We start from the raw sequence: 16,544 nt of genomic DNA on the forward strand, positions 1-16,544 counted from the left end.
TACACAGCATGTTAGAAATGTGAGACATAGATACTGGTCTGAAATATTTAAGTGGTTCTCTGGGGTCAATGGAAAAGATATTCCTCCTGATCCAGAACTGGCACTTTTTGGATGCTCAGAGACTGCTTTGAACTTGACATCTGAAGAACAACAAGCACTGATGCTTGGTATGGTGGCAGCCAAGAAAATGATCCTAACAGACTGGAAATCATCCACACCCCCCTGCTTTGAAAAATGGCTCAATGAAATGATAATAATCATACAGATGTAAAGGATACGCCTCCACAACTCCAACGTACCCAACAACTTTAAGTGTTTGGGGACCATTTATTAACCATCTCAAAGACCAATAATTTCATATTTTCTGCAGCGATGTAGTCCTGTACTTTTTACTTGTGCTCTTTCAATGCCTGATTGTGTTGCACCATGTGGATTGCACCAATAGTGTTATGTCAGGCGGCTTTTTTTCTGTTGTCTTTTTCTCTTTCTTTTCTTTTTCTTTTTGTTTTGCATAGTAATAAAAAATAAAAATAAAAATATTAAAAAAAGAAATGTGAATATTTGCACATAGAATGATATGGGCAATGACTGCATGCAAGGTGGAGGCACAAAATGTCAATGTGCTGTACTGTAACAGACAAGGTTACAAGCAAAGAATTGGAAGTGGATCTGGTTCCTCTTCAAAGTTGGGTTGAATTACCTGCTACTTTATGTATGGCATTGGGCCTGATGGATTCAGTCCTTGATATTCAAATTGGAAGAGGTTTGTGGTGAGACTTTTTTATATTTAATTCTCCCTGGGCCCTCTCTCAAATGATATCCCAGTTGACTTTCCTTGTCACCAAGAGCTATTAACCTACTTGGAATGCAAAATTTCTCAGTTTTCCATTTTTAGCTTGGCATCGAGATTAATAGGCATCAGTATAGTAGGAGCCATTAAGCTTAAGTCAGTATATTATAGTAAAGTCTAATATTTTTTTTATCTGTCTGTCACCACTGTTAGAGAGTGGTGAATCTGTGGAATTCTCTGCCACAGAAGGTAGTTGAGGCCAGTTCATTGGCTATATTTAAGAGGGAGTTAGATGTGGCCCTTGTGGCTAAAGGGATCAGGGGGTATGGAGAGAAGGCAGGGATGGGATACTGAGTTGGATGATCAGCCATGATCATATTGAATGGCGGCGCAGGCTCGAAGGGCCGAATGGTCTACTCCTGCACCTATTTTCTATGTTTCTATGTACTTTTGTAGGTGGGATTTGATACGTAGAAGGGGTGTCTCAGAGGAGACTAGCACAGACTCACAGATTGGGAGTTCAGTTTAGACTCGGAGGATGGTGAGAATACAGTTTCTTACCACGTCATGATCACGACACGTTCATGAGTCGCTACACTTTTAGAAGAAGAAACTCTTATATGATTTGTGTGACACGAATGGAACAGCTATTAAGAACGGAAAGTTACGAGTTGTTTCTTTGTTTTGTATTACTTGAATAAAGACCAATTAATCAAGAAACATCGTTTGGAAGTTTTGTTTTTGCTATCTTCAGTGTGTCGTGAGTGCGTAAACTATAACTGCACCTCATCCCCGAGGTTGATTGATACAAATACATCGATAGATGCTCCTGAACAGATCATCAGTGATGTAACCTGGGGTCATTGGGTGTTTCGGTCTTTCAACATCAGACACCCTCACCCAGGCGACCCAGCCGTGGTTGAACAGACCACGACTTGTGTTCAGGTGGCATTCGCTCCTCCCCATGGACCTCCTCTCCTGATCCAGAGCCATCTCGAGGCCTTCTCCGCTGCCTCTGTGGTGTTCTTGATGGCCCTTCTCCTCGCCACTCCATTGATGCCCAGTGCACTCAAGGCTTTGTAGAGCGATTGCCCTGCAAAACCTCTGCAGCCAAACTCGATGGGCATACACCTTGCCTTCCAGCCCTGCTTACGGCAGTCTATGACCAGCTCTTCGTACTTGGTCATCTTCCTCTCCTGGGCCTCCTCCAGACGGTCCTCCCACGGCACTGTCAGTTCCAACAAGACGATGTTTTTGGTCGCCTCTGGCCTCAGGGTGGTCGTGGCAATGTGCTGTGGGAACTTCAGCTGTTTCACCAGGTCTATAGAAAGCTGCCGTAGTTGGACTTTGAGAACGTATAAAAACTGCCATTATAAGGATACTTAAAATCAAGCTGAACACATGCATAAAAAAATTCACGACAATTGCAGTTTAAATAAATAACAAATAACAAAATAAAAATGTGGGAACCTTACTTCTTTCGGTGCGGGGAGATTCACCTGGCAGTCACTTTTAATAGTTGTATGCCACAACTCTACTTCTTTGTAGCTGTTTGCAAGAGTTTTTTTTGAATTCACCATCAAAAAGAAGTGTTGACATATACTGCATTGTACAAATGGTGCAGCATCTGGAAAAGATCAGTTAATATTTTATATGTATGAAATCTTGTGGAACATTGAATTTTCTACATGGAATTGTAAAGCAGAAACTCACATTAATGCATTCAAATCATAAAGTGTCCAAGGTCTTATCTGAGATACTACAACAAAACACGCTTCAGGCTTATCACTGTTTTAAATCACCAACTAAAACCAACTCATTTCTCGGCAAGTATGTAGATTTCAGCAAACAACACAGGGAAAAAAGGTGAAGAGCTGAGTTATTAGGAGAAGAAATTCAGTCGTGTGGATTCAAAACTGCTAATAGGTCAGAGAATCATGGAAACATCTGCTGCAGAAAGAGGCCATTAATGAGTAGATTAACCTATGATGAGCATTGGTCGGCACTGGGCCTGTACTCGTTGGCGTTTAGAAGAATGAGGGGGACCTCATTGAAACATACACAATCGTGAAAGGCTTGGATAGAGTGGATGTGGAGAGGATGTTTCCACTAGTGGGAGAGTTTACGATTAGAGGTCATTGCCTCAGAATTAAAGGATGTCCTGTTAAGAAGGAGATAAGGAGAAATGTCTTTAGTCAGAGGTTGGTGAATCTGTGGAATTCTTTGCAACAGAAGGCGTTGGAGGCCATCGGTGGATATTCCTAAGGCAGAGAAAGATAGATTCTTGATTAGTACAGGTGTCAGAGGTTATGGGGAGAAGTCAAGAGAATGGGGTTAGGAGGGAGCGATAGATCAGCCATGATGGGCCAAATGGCCTAATTCTACTCCTAAAAATATTCCCAATGTTGGAGGAATCTGGAGCCAGGGGGCACAGTATAAGAATAAAGGGGAGGCCATTTAAAACTGAGATGAGGAAAAACTTTTTCACCCAGAGAGTTGTGAATTTGTGGAGTTTTCTGGCACAGAAGGCAGTAGAGGCCAAATCACTGGATGAATTTAAAAGAGAGTTAGATAGAGCTCTTGGGGCTAGCGGAATGATCTGGGGAGAAGGCAGGCACGGGTTACTGATGGTGGATGATCAGCCATGATCACAATGAATGGCGGTGCTGGCACGAAGGGCCAAATGGCCTCCTTCTGCACCTGTTTTCTATGTTTCTAATCACATGATCTTATGCCCATCTGTACAGGTGTAACACTTAAAGAGTTGCAGGATCTGAAAATATGGTGGAAGCAGATTACCTTAATAATTTAAAATAAGAGTTGGGTGGGTATTTGATGATGAGGAAAAAATGTAGATTTTCAATAACGTAGAACTGAGTGTGATGATTCATGAGGTTGATGATGGGGTTAATGGGCACCGGTCCTGCTGAATTCAGTGCCCTCAGTTGCATCTTGACATTACACAGAATGTGCAATTCAATGTAGAACTGAATTGATTGAAATCAGGTGATGGTGGAGATAGCTCATCTTTCTGACACATCTGGATAAAATTGACTGTGAATGCTTCTAGTTTGTCTCGATCACTCACTGGCTTGCTTCTGCTATCATTCGGAATGCGGATGATCTGGGATGGATGTGCTTGAGAGGCGTATGAGGCGCAAGGTGCAGGTCATCCTGGAAAACCCCGGGCATCCCCTCCATGTAATTCTGGAGAGTCAAAAGAGCACTCGGAACAACAACTCCTCTCCCTGCGCTGTAGAACGGAGCGATTCAGGAGATCCTTCACACCTGCAGCCATTAGATTTTATAATACGGACCGCTAGGCTGTAGAGGGATGCATTTTTGCATTTTTTAATTGTTCATTATTGGTCTTTTTAAGTATTTATTGCTCTCAGGTAGTGTCCACATTGTGTTTTATGTATTTTCTGTCTGTGTTCTTTTTGAATGTGTGGGTTTGTTGGTTGGGGGCTTCTGGACATCTGAATTTCTCTGAGGGGATCAATAAAGTATTACATCTGAATTTCTCTGAGGGGATCAATAAAGTATTTATTGGATTATTTGATTAGATTTGGATGTTCATGGGGACTCTTCTTCAAGTTGGCTGAACAATTGCCCACTGCTATTCTTAACTGGATGTGATGAGAATGCAGATTCCCCACATTCCATTACCCATTTTGTTTATTTTATGTACTTATTTTAATTCTGAGCCTTCATCATGAATGTCCCCTGAGGCACATGACTGAATAGAAACCTATTTGGAACATCCTGTGGCTGCAGAAACAGATCTGTGGAAAAACAACTGATCTTTAGACTTCCTATAGTCTATGCACCATCAATATAGCGTGTTAGAAATGTGTTGGATTATCCTGCATCAGTCAACAACTGATGGACCTCAATTCATTCAGGACAAATTAACTCACTTGAACAGCAAACATAAGCATTCGCTTCCTTTACAACTATTGCACCATGACAGCAGTGTATTACATCTGTGCACTGCAGCAACTACCAAAGACTTCTTCAACAAGTGTCTCTGACACCCAGGATAAGGGCAGAACTTTCATCTCTGACACCCAGGACAAGGGCATAAGACACATGAACAAACCACCATTCCAGTTCCTCCAAATCACACCATTTCGTTCTTGTTGCTAATTCAGCAGTCTGGAGCTTTATACGTAAAAGCGATGAGATAAAACCACAAATTTGCTAAGTTTAAGAATAATTTATCTCTATCTTCTCATGGGCAATAAGGGATAGGTAATAATACTGGCATTGCCAGCAATGTACATGGACTGTAGATGGGATACATAGAAGTTGGGAGGTCATATTACAGTTGTATAAGATATTGGTGAGGCCACATATCGTGTTCAGTTCTGGGCACCATGTTATAGGAAAGATGTTGTCAAGCTGGAAAGGGTGCAGAAAAGATTTAGGAGGATGTTGCCAGGAGGGCCTGAACTATAGGAAGAGGTTGAGCAGGCTAGGACTCTATTCCTTGGAACACAGGAGGTTGAGGGGTGATCTTACATAAGTGTACAAAATCGTGAGAGAAATAGATAGGGTAGACGCACAGAGTCTCTTGCCCAGAGTTGGGGAATCGAGAACCAGAGGACATAGGTTTAAGGTGAGGGGATGAAAATTTAATACGAACCTGAGGGGTAACTTTTTCACACAAAGGGTTGTGGGTATATGGAACAAGCTGCCAGAAGAGGTAGTTGAGGCAGATACTATTGTAACATTTAAGAAACATTTAGACGGTACGTGGAGAGGACAGGTTTAGGGGGATATGGGCCCAACGCAGGCAGGTGGGACTCGTGTAGATGGGACATGTTGGTCGGTGTGGGCAAGTTGGACCAAAGGTCCTGTTTCCACACTGTATGACTCTAGGACTCTATAACAGAAATATTGAAAATAAAAGGATAAGAATGAATGAATGAGAGTGGAAAGAAAGAAACTGAAATTAAAAAAAACATTTGAATCAAAAATCTCCAATATCAATCACAATCTTCAGGAATGATAATCAACACTTCTAATGGTTCACTGAGGGAAAAGTGATAGGGAATCATAAGGAATTACCAATTAGTTTTAAAAAAAAACTAAAGTAGGTTATTAGATTTTTTTAAATCATGTCTATGCAGAAACTTGACTTTTTCCCAATTGTCTATGTTTCTATGCATATTTTCTCAATCTATTCATTTACTTTCACCCTCTCTTTCTGCAGGACAAATTCACTGTTTTGAATTAGGAAATCACTAAACGTAACTTTCTGTGATGAGTTTAATCAGTAATTATTCTGCAAATACAGCAACAGTTGTAAATCACTGCAAAGACAGGTGCCATATTCACAAAGCTAGTGGTAGTCTAGGATAAATTGGCAAGCAAGTTGTAGCCATTGTAAATATGCAATACCTGTATATTATTTTCCATGTCATTGGTTATAGATTGACTTGTATAAGAGTTAGTCTTATATCAAAGATGGACGGAGCGGGACAGGCAGCATCTCTGGAGAGAAGGAACAGGTCAAGACCTTCTTCTGTTTTCCAGGTCCTCCACTCCCCCATTACTAATTACTTGAAAAGTCACCCATTCCTTCTCTCCAGAGATGCTGCCAGTCCCGCTGAATTACTCCAGCATTTTGTGTCTATCTTCGGTGTAAACCAACATATGCAGTTCCTTCCTGCACAATTAGTCTTATATCATTCCGATGCCATTACGTTTTTTTATTAAATATGGACCATTATGCGTCCTGGGCTTAGTTTTCTCAAAGATCTATAGTTTTTTCTAATTGCCTGAAACAAGTCATAAGTCGATGACCTGGCTTTGCAGTGACCCTACTGCTAGGAACAGGGACACACCCTTAGGTACTCCATTGATCTATAACATAACTCATTTTTACAAGATCCTGTACATTGTCAAGTTGAGTAAGTGGTGACATTTCTTATATAAGTACTAATGTTGCGGTTGGCCTAAATGTCCAAGTGACTAAACACAGACTTACAAGTAATTGTCTCGATATGTATACTTCCACATTTTGGACAGCGTAATTGATCACGTTTTTTTCTGTTGGACTTATTTGACTGTTGATACGTTATCTTCATTCCATCGTGATGGTTACCCTGTTAAAATGTATTGAAAGTACAAATTAACGCCAATATTAATTAAAGTCAGGCAGACAAATGGCAAGGCAATTAGGTGGAAAATAAGTTAAATTTGATTCCTGGGTTTAATTTCTATTTGACTGGCAAACATCCCCCCTGATGGTCCATGGATGGAATTCATGTTGCCTTTTTCTAATCAAACCATCGTTGCCCTTGTGACTGCAAATTCTGTCTCTGGTTATTGATTCTACCATACAGAGATTAACTGATTTTTCTATAGTTACTAAATTATCCCCACCATATGTTTGGAACAAAGGATTAATATTTGCAAAGTCCTTGAACATTTTGCCTTATCTGCAAAAATCTTGCAAACATAGGTACACCACCAGCCTCGTATTTACAATAATCATCACACTCATTCTGTTATGTCCTGGGCACGTCTTACTCTGCTTATTTAAAGCTGATAATGTTGGAGTTTTCTCTACCTGTCTGCTTCCTATTATTGGCTTTATATGTGTTTTGTCCTGCAGAAAGAGAGGGTGAAAGTAAATGAATAGATTGAGAAGATATGCATAGAAACATAGAAAATAGGTGCAGGAGTAGGCCATTCGGCCCTTCGAGCCTGCACCGCCATTCAATATGATCATGGCTGATCATCCAACTCAGTATCCTGTACCTGCCTTCTCTCCATACCCCCTGATCCCTTTAGCCACAAGGGCCACATCTAACTCCCTCTTAAATATAGCCAATCAACTGGCCTCAACTACCTTCTGTGGCAGAGAATTCCAGAGATTCACCACTCTCTGTGTGAAAAATGTTTTTCTCATCTCGGTCCTAAAAGATTTCCCCCTTATCCTTAAACTGTGACCCCTTGTTCTGGACTTCCCCAACATCGGGAACAATCTTCCTGCATCTAGCCTGTCCAACCCCTTAAGAATTTTGTAAGTTTCTATAAGATCCCCCCTCAATCTTCTATATTCTAGGGAGTACAAGCCGAGTCTATCCAGTCTTTCTTCATATGAAAGTCCTGACATCCCAGGAATCAGTCTGGTGAACCTTCTCTGTACTCCCTCCATGGCAAAAATGTCCTTCCTCAGATTAGGAGACCAAAACTGTACGCAATACTCCAGATGTGGTCTCACCAAGACTCTGTACAACTGCAGTAGAACCTCCCTGCTCCTATACTTAAATCCTTTTGCTATAAACTCCTATACTCAAATCCTTTTGCTATGAAAAGGTAAGTAGATGAGGTATGATGTGTAGGTGAAACAAAATTAAATAAAAGCAAGGAGATTAATGAAAAGGAACGTGTAGCTGACAGAACTTGAGGGAGGTGTGGTACAAACTGTTTTTGTGCAAATGGTCTACGGTAATAAAATAATTGCCTGAAAAAAGGACATGCTATTATTTTAAAAGAGTTACTCTTGTGATGGAGGAATGAAACAATGTGATGTCATTGATTAAAGTGGTCAAAATGTCAAGATTTAACAAGGGGTGATAAAAAATAGTTGAAGCAAAGGAAATAAAAGGATATGGACAAAGGATGATTAAACAACGCATGACGTTGGCCATTTGAAAGTTGACTCATTTCAAATATCAATAGCTTAAATAGTTAAGTTGTAAATATTAAAAGTAAAGGAAGAATACATTAAAGATTAAATCTATATGATCTGGGGAAATACTAAAAGCAAAACTGTACCTGGTTGTTGCTTGGGTGATCTTTATCACAGCCTTCATCCTTTTTGCCAAATAGAGGAGTTACAGAAAATGTTCTCAGCGGACTATATGCTGGTTTGTGGATCAGTTCACAAGAGGTTGATGCTATTGCCAGAAGTTTTGTTGTGGGCAATAAGAGCTGGCAGGCTACAAAGAGTAACAGGCATGTAATGTCCAGAAACACCATCTATGCATTTAGAAATCAAAATCTAATTCTTTCAATTTTAAAGTTATCAATAGTCCTCATCCTGTTCTATATCCTATATTCTATATCACAGATGTCCATTCTTAAGAACAGTTTCTTCCACACTGCAATCAGACTTTTGAACAAATAACCTCTTCCTCTGATTGGAGTTGCAGAAGTTGCTGCCAAATAGTCTTACTCTTCACTCTACTTTCAATTATTCTATTGTTGTATTTTTTTACACCCTGCTCTAAGTGAAAAAGTTTCCCCTCAGGTTCCCATTAGATCTTTCCTCTCTCACCTTAAACCCACATCCTCTGGTTTTTGATTCCCCAGCTCCGGGTAAAAGACTGCGCAGTTACCCTATTTAATCCCCCCCCCATGATTTTATCCACCTCGATAAAGTGTTAGCTTTCCCAATCTCTTCCTGCAGATCAGACCTCGAGTCCTGGCAACATCCTCACAAATCTTCTCTGCACTCTTTCCAGTTTTATGACACCCTTGCTCTAGCGCAGTGATCAACACTGATCACAATACTCCAAAAGCAGTTTCACCAATGTCTCATACAACTGTAAAATAATGTGTCAGCTTCTATACTGAAGCTGGCCTTCATCACTACTCTGACTGATGAAGGCCAATGTACCAAAAGCCTTGTTACCACCCTATCTACATATGATGCCACTTTCAGGCAACTGTGTACCTATACTCCTCAATGCCTTGCCTCTACAACACTTCTCTGTGCCCTCCCATTTTGGCTACCCAAAATACAACACCTCACTATTATCTACATAATAATACTCCATTAGCCATCCTTTAGCTCACTTGCCCAGCTGATCAAGAACCTACTGAATATCATTCAGCTAGGACCCCACAGCATGTGCAAAATTAGGAACAAGGACTCATGCCTCGACCAATGTTTCTGAATTACTGCTTGCTTACATTGGGACAAATTGAGTTTTAGTGTACTTTGTGACAGATAGATCAAATGCCAGAACAATCAATAATAAGGATTCTACTTACTTGATTTGTTTGTATTGTGAAATCATCCCCATGATGAAATATTATGAAATGTAGCTGAGTAACGATATTTTATTCTTAAAGGGGCAAAGAATAGATTAATAATGAACGTGTTAAAAAATGTATTGGCTGGATAGAGACATTGCCTGTATATACTAAACTATCAGTGGGGCCCTTTGCTGTTTGTAATTTATATTAATGATTTGGAATTTGGACTACTATGTTCAGTTGATTTGGAATATTCTGTCAGTTTTGGTCACCCTGCTCTAGGAAGGATGCTGTTAAGCTGAAAAGAATTCAGAGAAGATTTACAAGGATGTTGGCAGGACTCGAGATCCTAGGCTATAGGGAGACGTTGAGCAGAGATTGAGCAGGCAACTTGAAAAACCTGAGCAAGTTGAAGAAGGATCATGACCCAAAACATCACCTTTCCATGCTCCCAGACATGTTGCCTGACCCAATGAGTTACGCATTCTGAGTCTATTTTTGAGCAACTTTATTCCTTGGCGTGCAGGAGACTGAGGTGGTAATCTTATAGACATGTATAAAATCATGAAGAGAATAGATAGGGTGATTACACTGTATTTTACCCAGAGTTTGATAGATCTGAAAGATCGCAGAATCAATGGATATGGGGAGAAGGCAGGAACGGGGTACTGATTGTGGATGATCAGCCATGATCACATTGAATGGCGGTGCTGCACCTATTGTTTATTGCCCATTGTCTAACTAGAGGACATAGGTTTAAAATTAGAGGAAAGAATATTAATACGAAATTGAGGGGCAACCTTTTCACAGAGAAGACGGTGGGTCTAAGGAACAAGCTGCCAGAGGAGGTAGTTGAGCCCCATACTATAACAACATTTCAAAGACATATTGGCAGATACATGGATAGGATACATTTAGAGAGATATGGGCCAAACGTGGGCAGATATGACTAGCATAGATTTGAGAATTACGGGACAGAAGTTTTACAAGTTTAGGGGCAACATGAGGGGGAACTTCTTTACTCAGAGAGTGGTAGCTGTGTGCAATGAGCTTCCAGTGGAAGTGGTGGAGGCAGGTTCGATTTTATCATTTAAAAATAAATTGGATAGGTATATGGACGGGAAAGGAATGGAGGGTTATGGTCTGAGTGCAGGTAGATGGGACTAGGGGAGAATAAGTGTTCGGCACGGACTAGAAGGGCCGAGCTGGCCTGTTTCCGTGCTGTAATTGTTATATGGTTATATGGCATCTTGGTCAGCATGGATGAGATAGGCCGAAGGGCCTGTTTTCCAAGCTGTATAACTCCATGACTCTAAGTTTGGTTTCCCGTTTCAAATTTAGTATTAATAAATAATAATAATAACTTTATTTATAAAGCACTTTAAACAACTGCAGTTGCCACAAAGTGCTGTACATGAGAACTCATGAACAAAAAGCTATTACAAACAATTAAAAACCATTAAAAACCGTAAAACGAAGGACTATAAAAAACACACTAAAAATTAAAAGACATTAAAAGCACTAAAAACAGGAGCAATGCCTCAGCCAGTGTCGAAAGCCAAAGAATTAAGTTATTAGGTTAGAATCACTCTGATGTTAAGTTTTTTTTTACATTTTGCCTTGAACAATACAGGTGTATATTGAAAACCTACAGTAAACATATCAGTATCACAGCTAAGGTCTTATGCGATGATATGAATCATTTGTACAACACAGAATAACGGAAGGTGGTGCACATTATCATCTATTTTACTTCATAAATGGGAACTGGTGAAGAGGTTACAGAAGGCTTCCTAATGGCATCCATCACAGTCACGTCGTTAGATATTATACGAGATTTGGAGGGGAGGGTTAACAATAGAAGTGGTTGTTGTTTTTCCTCATTCTCTACTGTGGCGTCTCCACCAATACTCCTTGTGGTATAACTTTGCTCCCGGGAAATAACTTAATGCCAGGAAAACAATGCCAGGAAAAGTTCGCATTCAAAAGCCACACTGCGTGAAATGAGGACAAAGGAAACTGCAGCTGCTGGGATCTTAAAACAGTATGGAAAAGGGGATTCCGAGCCGAAAGGTCGTCTGTCCGTCTATTCTCTCCACAGCTGCTGCCTGGCCCGTTGAGTTCCTCCAGCACTTTGCGGAGGGGAATCTGCCAACACCACGGCTTGAAAGCTCCAAGCAGGACGAACAAGAAAGACTTCTAAGATACCTTTCGCCCCAACGGCAACGATTCCGAACATCATCATCAACAGCCAGGATCTCACTCCATCTGATGGTGTTGTGGAGTTTTTTAAGTCACGCACTTAACTATGGACACGAGGGAAGAAAAGAAAATTTCGGGGCGAAATACAACCTGAAATACGTGTACACAGGCGTGGGCGTCAACGTAAACAAACGAATTTCCCCCATCCAATGGTACGTGTTACATCAGATCGTGTAAAGAGACTCGCATACATAGCCGTATATAGTCGCCAGTATAAGTACTTAATGTTCACAGCTCTCTCCCAGATTACCAATACCATAGATACATTCTAGGAACGAGCAAGCCGTGTTATAGTTTGGAAAAGAGACACTAAATGCTGGATAAACTCAGCGGGTCAGGCAGCATCTCTGGAGAAAAGAAATAGGTGACGTTTCGGGTCGAGACCCGTCTTCCTTCAGACTGAGAGCCAGGGGAGAGGGAAACTGGAGTTATGAGGCTGCCTAGGTTATCATTTGGAAAGCTATACTTCGCGATTCTCTTTGATTTAATTTCCGAATTCAAATGAAGAGGGGTAGCTTCCCAAGGCCGAGTTGAGAGTTCCTAATTTGGCATTCTTGAATGGTTAATGCTTAGTATAGTGCAATCTATATCTCAATCACTGTTATATTTAATCAGGAATTCACTGGAGTTTAGAAGGATGAGGGGGCATCTTATAGAAACATATAACATTATAAAAGGACTGGACAAGCTAGATGCAGGAAAAATTTTCCCAATGTTGGGTGAATCCAGAACCAGGGGCCACAGTCTTAGAATAAAGGGGAGGTCATTTAAGACTGAGGTGGGGAAAAAAACGTTTTCACCCAGAGAGTTGTGAATTTATGGAATTCCCTGCCACAGAGGGCTGTGGAGGCCAAATCACTGGATGGATTTAAGAGAGAGTTAGATAGAGCTCTAGGGGCTAGTGGAACCAAGGGATATGGGGAGAAGGCAGGCACGGGTTATTGATTGAGGATGATCAGCCATGATCACAATGAATGGCGGTGCTGGCTCGAAGGGCCGAATGGCCCCCTCCTGCACCTATTTTCTATGTTTCTATATTTCTAGGAATGAATGGGAGAAAACATTTGCATAATTAAGAATTTGTTATATTTAAACAATAGCGTGAAAATCAAATTAACAATAAAAGTACGGGAAGGTTAAAGTTACTCGGGCAAGTGGAAAGACAATACATGATTACAATTGAACCATTCATACTGTACCAATACATGATAAGGGAATAACGTTTAGGACAAGATAAAGTCAATAAAGTCCGATCAAAGATAGTCCGAGGGTCACCACTAAGGTAGATAATAGTTCAAGACTGCTCTCTAGTTGTGGTAGAATTGTTCAGCTATCTGATAACAGCTGGGAAGAAACAGTCCCTGAATCTGGAGGTATGCGTTTTCACACTTCAGTACCTTTTGCCTGATGTGAAGAGGGAGTGGCCAGAGTGTGACTCATCCTTGATTATGCTGCTGGCCTTGCTGAAGCAGCGTGAGGTATAAATGGAGTCAATGGAAGGGAGGTTGGTTTGTGTGATGGTCTGGGCTGCGTCCACAATTCGCTGCGATTTCTTATGATCTTGGATAGAGCTGTTCCCAAGCCAAACTGTGATGCATTCGTATAAAATGCTTTTCACGGCGCATCTGTAGAAGTTGGTGAGAGTTGTTGGGGACATAGCAAACTTCCTAAGCCTTCTAAGGAAGTTGAGATGTTGGTGTGCTTTTTTGGTCATTGCTTCAATATGGGTGGTCCAGGAGAAGTTGTTGGTGGCATTTACTCCAAGGAATTTGAAGTTTTCGGCCATCTCCACTTCAGGGTCGTCAATGCAAACTAGGGGATGTGTACCGCTTCACTCCTGATGTTGATCACTATCTCCTTTGTCTGGCTGACAATGAAATGTTGTTGTCTCGACACCAGGACACGAGGTTCTCAATCTCCTTCCTGTACTCTGTTTATCATTATTTGATATCCGGCCCACAATGATGGTGTCACCTGCAAATTTGTAAAGTGAGTTAGCTTTGCACATGGCTGCACAGTCATGGGTGTACGAGTAAAGAAGGGGGCTGAGAACGCATCCTTGTGGAGCACCAGTGTTGAAGATTATTGTAGAGGATGATTTTCCCCCCATCTTCACTGATGGGGGTCTGTTGATCAGAAAGTCGAGGATCCAGTTACAGAGATGAGTGCTGACCCCAAGTCCCGTGAGTTTGGTGATGAGCTTGAATGGTATAATGGTGTTAAAGGCCGAGCTGTGGTCCACAAATACGTGGGAGTCTTTGTTATCCAGATGTTCCAGGGATGAGTGTAGGACCAAACGATTAGGATGGTTCAGTTGCCTGATAGCCGCTGGGAAGAAACTATCCCCGAATCTGGAGGTATGCATTTTCACACCTTGCCTGATGGGAGAGGGGAGAAGAGGGAGTGTTCAGAGTGGAAATGTCTTATTGAAGACCCTGGCAATGATGAAGAAGCTGTTGATGTACGCCATTGTTGTTTGTTGACCACAGCCTATAGTTCCTCTGTGCTCGCTGAATGTCTGCCTGGGGTGGGATGTAGACTGCAATCATGATGATGAAGGTGAAATCCCTTGGGGGAAGCACTTCATCTATGCGACGGATCAAGAAACATTGAGGCTGGAGGGCTGTGTCTGGAGAGCTGCGGGTGAAACAGAGTGCACTACACTCCCTTGTGCCCCTTTGTTATAGCAATCTTACCCTTAAAGCCTCAATTTTATTTTCTGTTGACTGCACATTGGCCAAGGGGATGTCAGAGAGCCCCCTGGGTACCAAGCTAAAAATAACATGCTTGTGATTGATGTAAATGCCTATCCTCTATCACTTATACGATGATGTGAAAACATTGATTTTGTCACTGCCTGAGTGACATGGCCAAAAAATAGTAAGGTTGAGTTGAAATAGCACCCCTGGCAGTGAGGCTTTAGAACCTATACTATTTCCTTTTCAGGAGGATGCGCAATAGTAATGTGCAAACCTAATTTCTCCATTGAGTAGCTACAGGTATGTGTTTAATCATACAGTTAGTAGGTCTTTCTGCAGCAAATTTATTTTATTCAATCTTTGGTTTCAGACGGAGAACCAATTGAGGAAAAAACACAGATAGCCGAATTGTTTGTGTCAGTAGTTATCAGCCTGCAATCTGCGCAAGGCAAGGAGTCTGCTGACAATCTGCTTCTCCCTTCTACAAATGGATAATAAACAATAAATAACTAAAGAGAAATGGTACAATTGCAATGTACAGTCAACCTTTACAGTCTTCTCATCGTCAAAAGAAGGGTTTCGGCTCGAAACGTTGCCTATTTCCTTCGCTCCATAGATGCTGCTGCAAGTGGGGGGGAGAGGTGTAGGGGCGGGGGGGTTGGGTGGGTGGGGTGTTGTGGGCGCAGCGAGCGTTGTGGAGCCTGAGGGGGAGGGACGGAGAGGGAGGGTTGTGTGGTGGGGGGAGAGGAACCGTTTGGTCTCGCTGATGTATCAGAGTCCACATCTTGAACAATTAATACGGTAGATGAGGTTGGAGGAAGTGAAACTTGAAAGGACTGTCGGAGTCCCTGGATGGAGTCGAGGGAGGAAGTATTGGGGACAGGTGTTGCATCTCCTGCGGTTGTAGGGGAAGGTACCTGGGGAGGGGGTGGTTTGTGTGGGACAGGATTCATTGAACAGCTGGAGATCTTGTAGGTATCACACTGTCAATAAAAATGTCACCTCACTCCTACCCCACACAGTCATTGAGAATTCTGATGTTCCACTTAAGTCTCCAGCATCAAAATGTTACATACTTTAAAATCACAAAATATCCACAGAAATGATCTTAATTGCTTTCATATCTTTATTAAAGTTAATCAGCCAGTGAAGCAAAGCGTGCAATGTATGCATTGTGAATGGGAAGCTTTTGTGATTAACCCTCCCCTCTCTTTGTACGTAGCATACCTAGTATTACCCTCAATCATAGCAGGATTTACCACTAGGCTTCATAGGCTGAAGCCTAGGGCCTAGGACCACCTAAACTGCCATTTGGCAACCTAAAAAGCTGCCAAGGTTGCCCGGCTGACAACAGAGAAAAAAAAGTTAAGTGAGAGCCCTGCAAGGTGTATAATATTTTTGACACTGTCATAGGCCTTTCTTACATATGCTGTCACAACGCACTATAGTCTCGAAACAACCCATCAGTAATTTTTCTTGCCCTCCATTTCAGAATAATAGTGTTTTAAGTCGATAACTCGACACTAGCACTGGCAATGAATAAATAAATAAATAAAAAGCACAGCTTTCCAGCCCCTTATCTCATTGGCCACGCTTGGCTGCAAACCGGTGTCAACCTGGTGAACTCTTCCATCTTCCTCTAGTCGTGGGGGTGGGGGATTGGGAGGGGCCTCACAAGTGGAACAGCCTAGGGCCTCTCTTCATCTAAATCCGGCACTGCCCTCAATGGCCAGTCCAAACATTTTTGCAGATTTATTTGTAGCCTCTCATTCACATAATTGGTGGCACATATG

General features: G+C 41.6%; 1 protein-coding gene across 1 annotated transcript in view; it reads right to left on the minus strand.

Annotated features, from left to right (window-relative positions):
- LOC116970739 (ATP-dependent Clp protease ATP-binding subunit clpX-like, mitochondrial) overlaps positions 1-16,544 on the minus strand; it is a 41,949-nt gene that overhangs the window by 24,146 nt on the left and 1,259 nt on the right. Inside the window, exon 2 of the mRNA XM_033017215.1 lies at positions 8,585-8,748. Within this exon, the coding sequence (XP_032873106.1) occupies positions 8,585-8,748 (164 nt within the window). The remainder of the gene's footprint in view (positions 1-8,584; positions 8,749-16,544) is intronic.

This window comes from Amblyraja radiata, chromosome 3 (assembly GCF_010909765.2).
Source record: "Amblyraja radiata isolate CabotCenter1 chromosome 3, sAmbRad1.1.pri, whole genome shotgun sequence".
In the NCBI taxonomy this organism is placed as follows: domain Eukaryota; kingdom Metazoa; phylum Chordata; class Chondrichthyes; order Rajiformes; family Rajidae; genus Amblyraja; species Amblyraja radiata.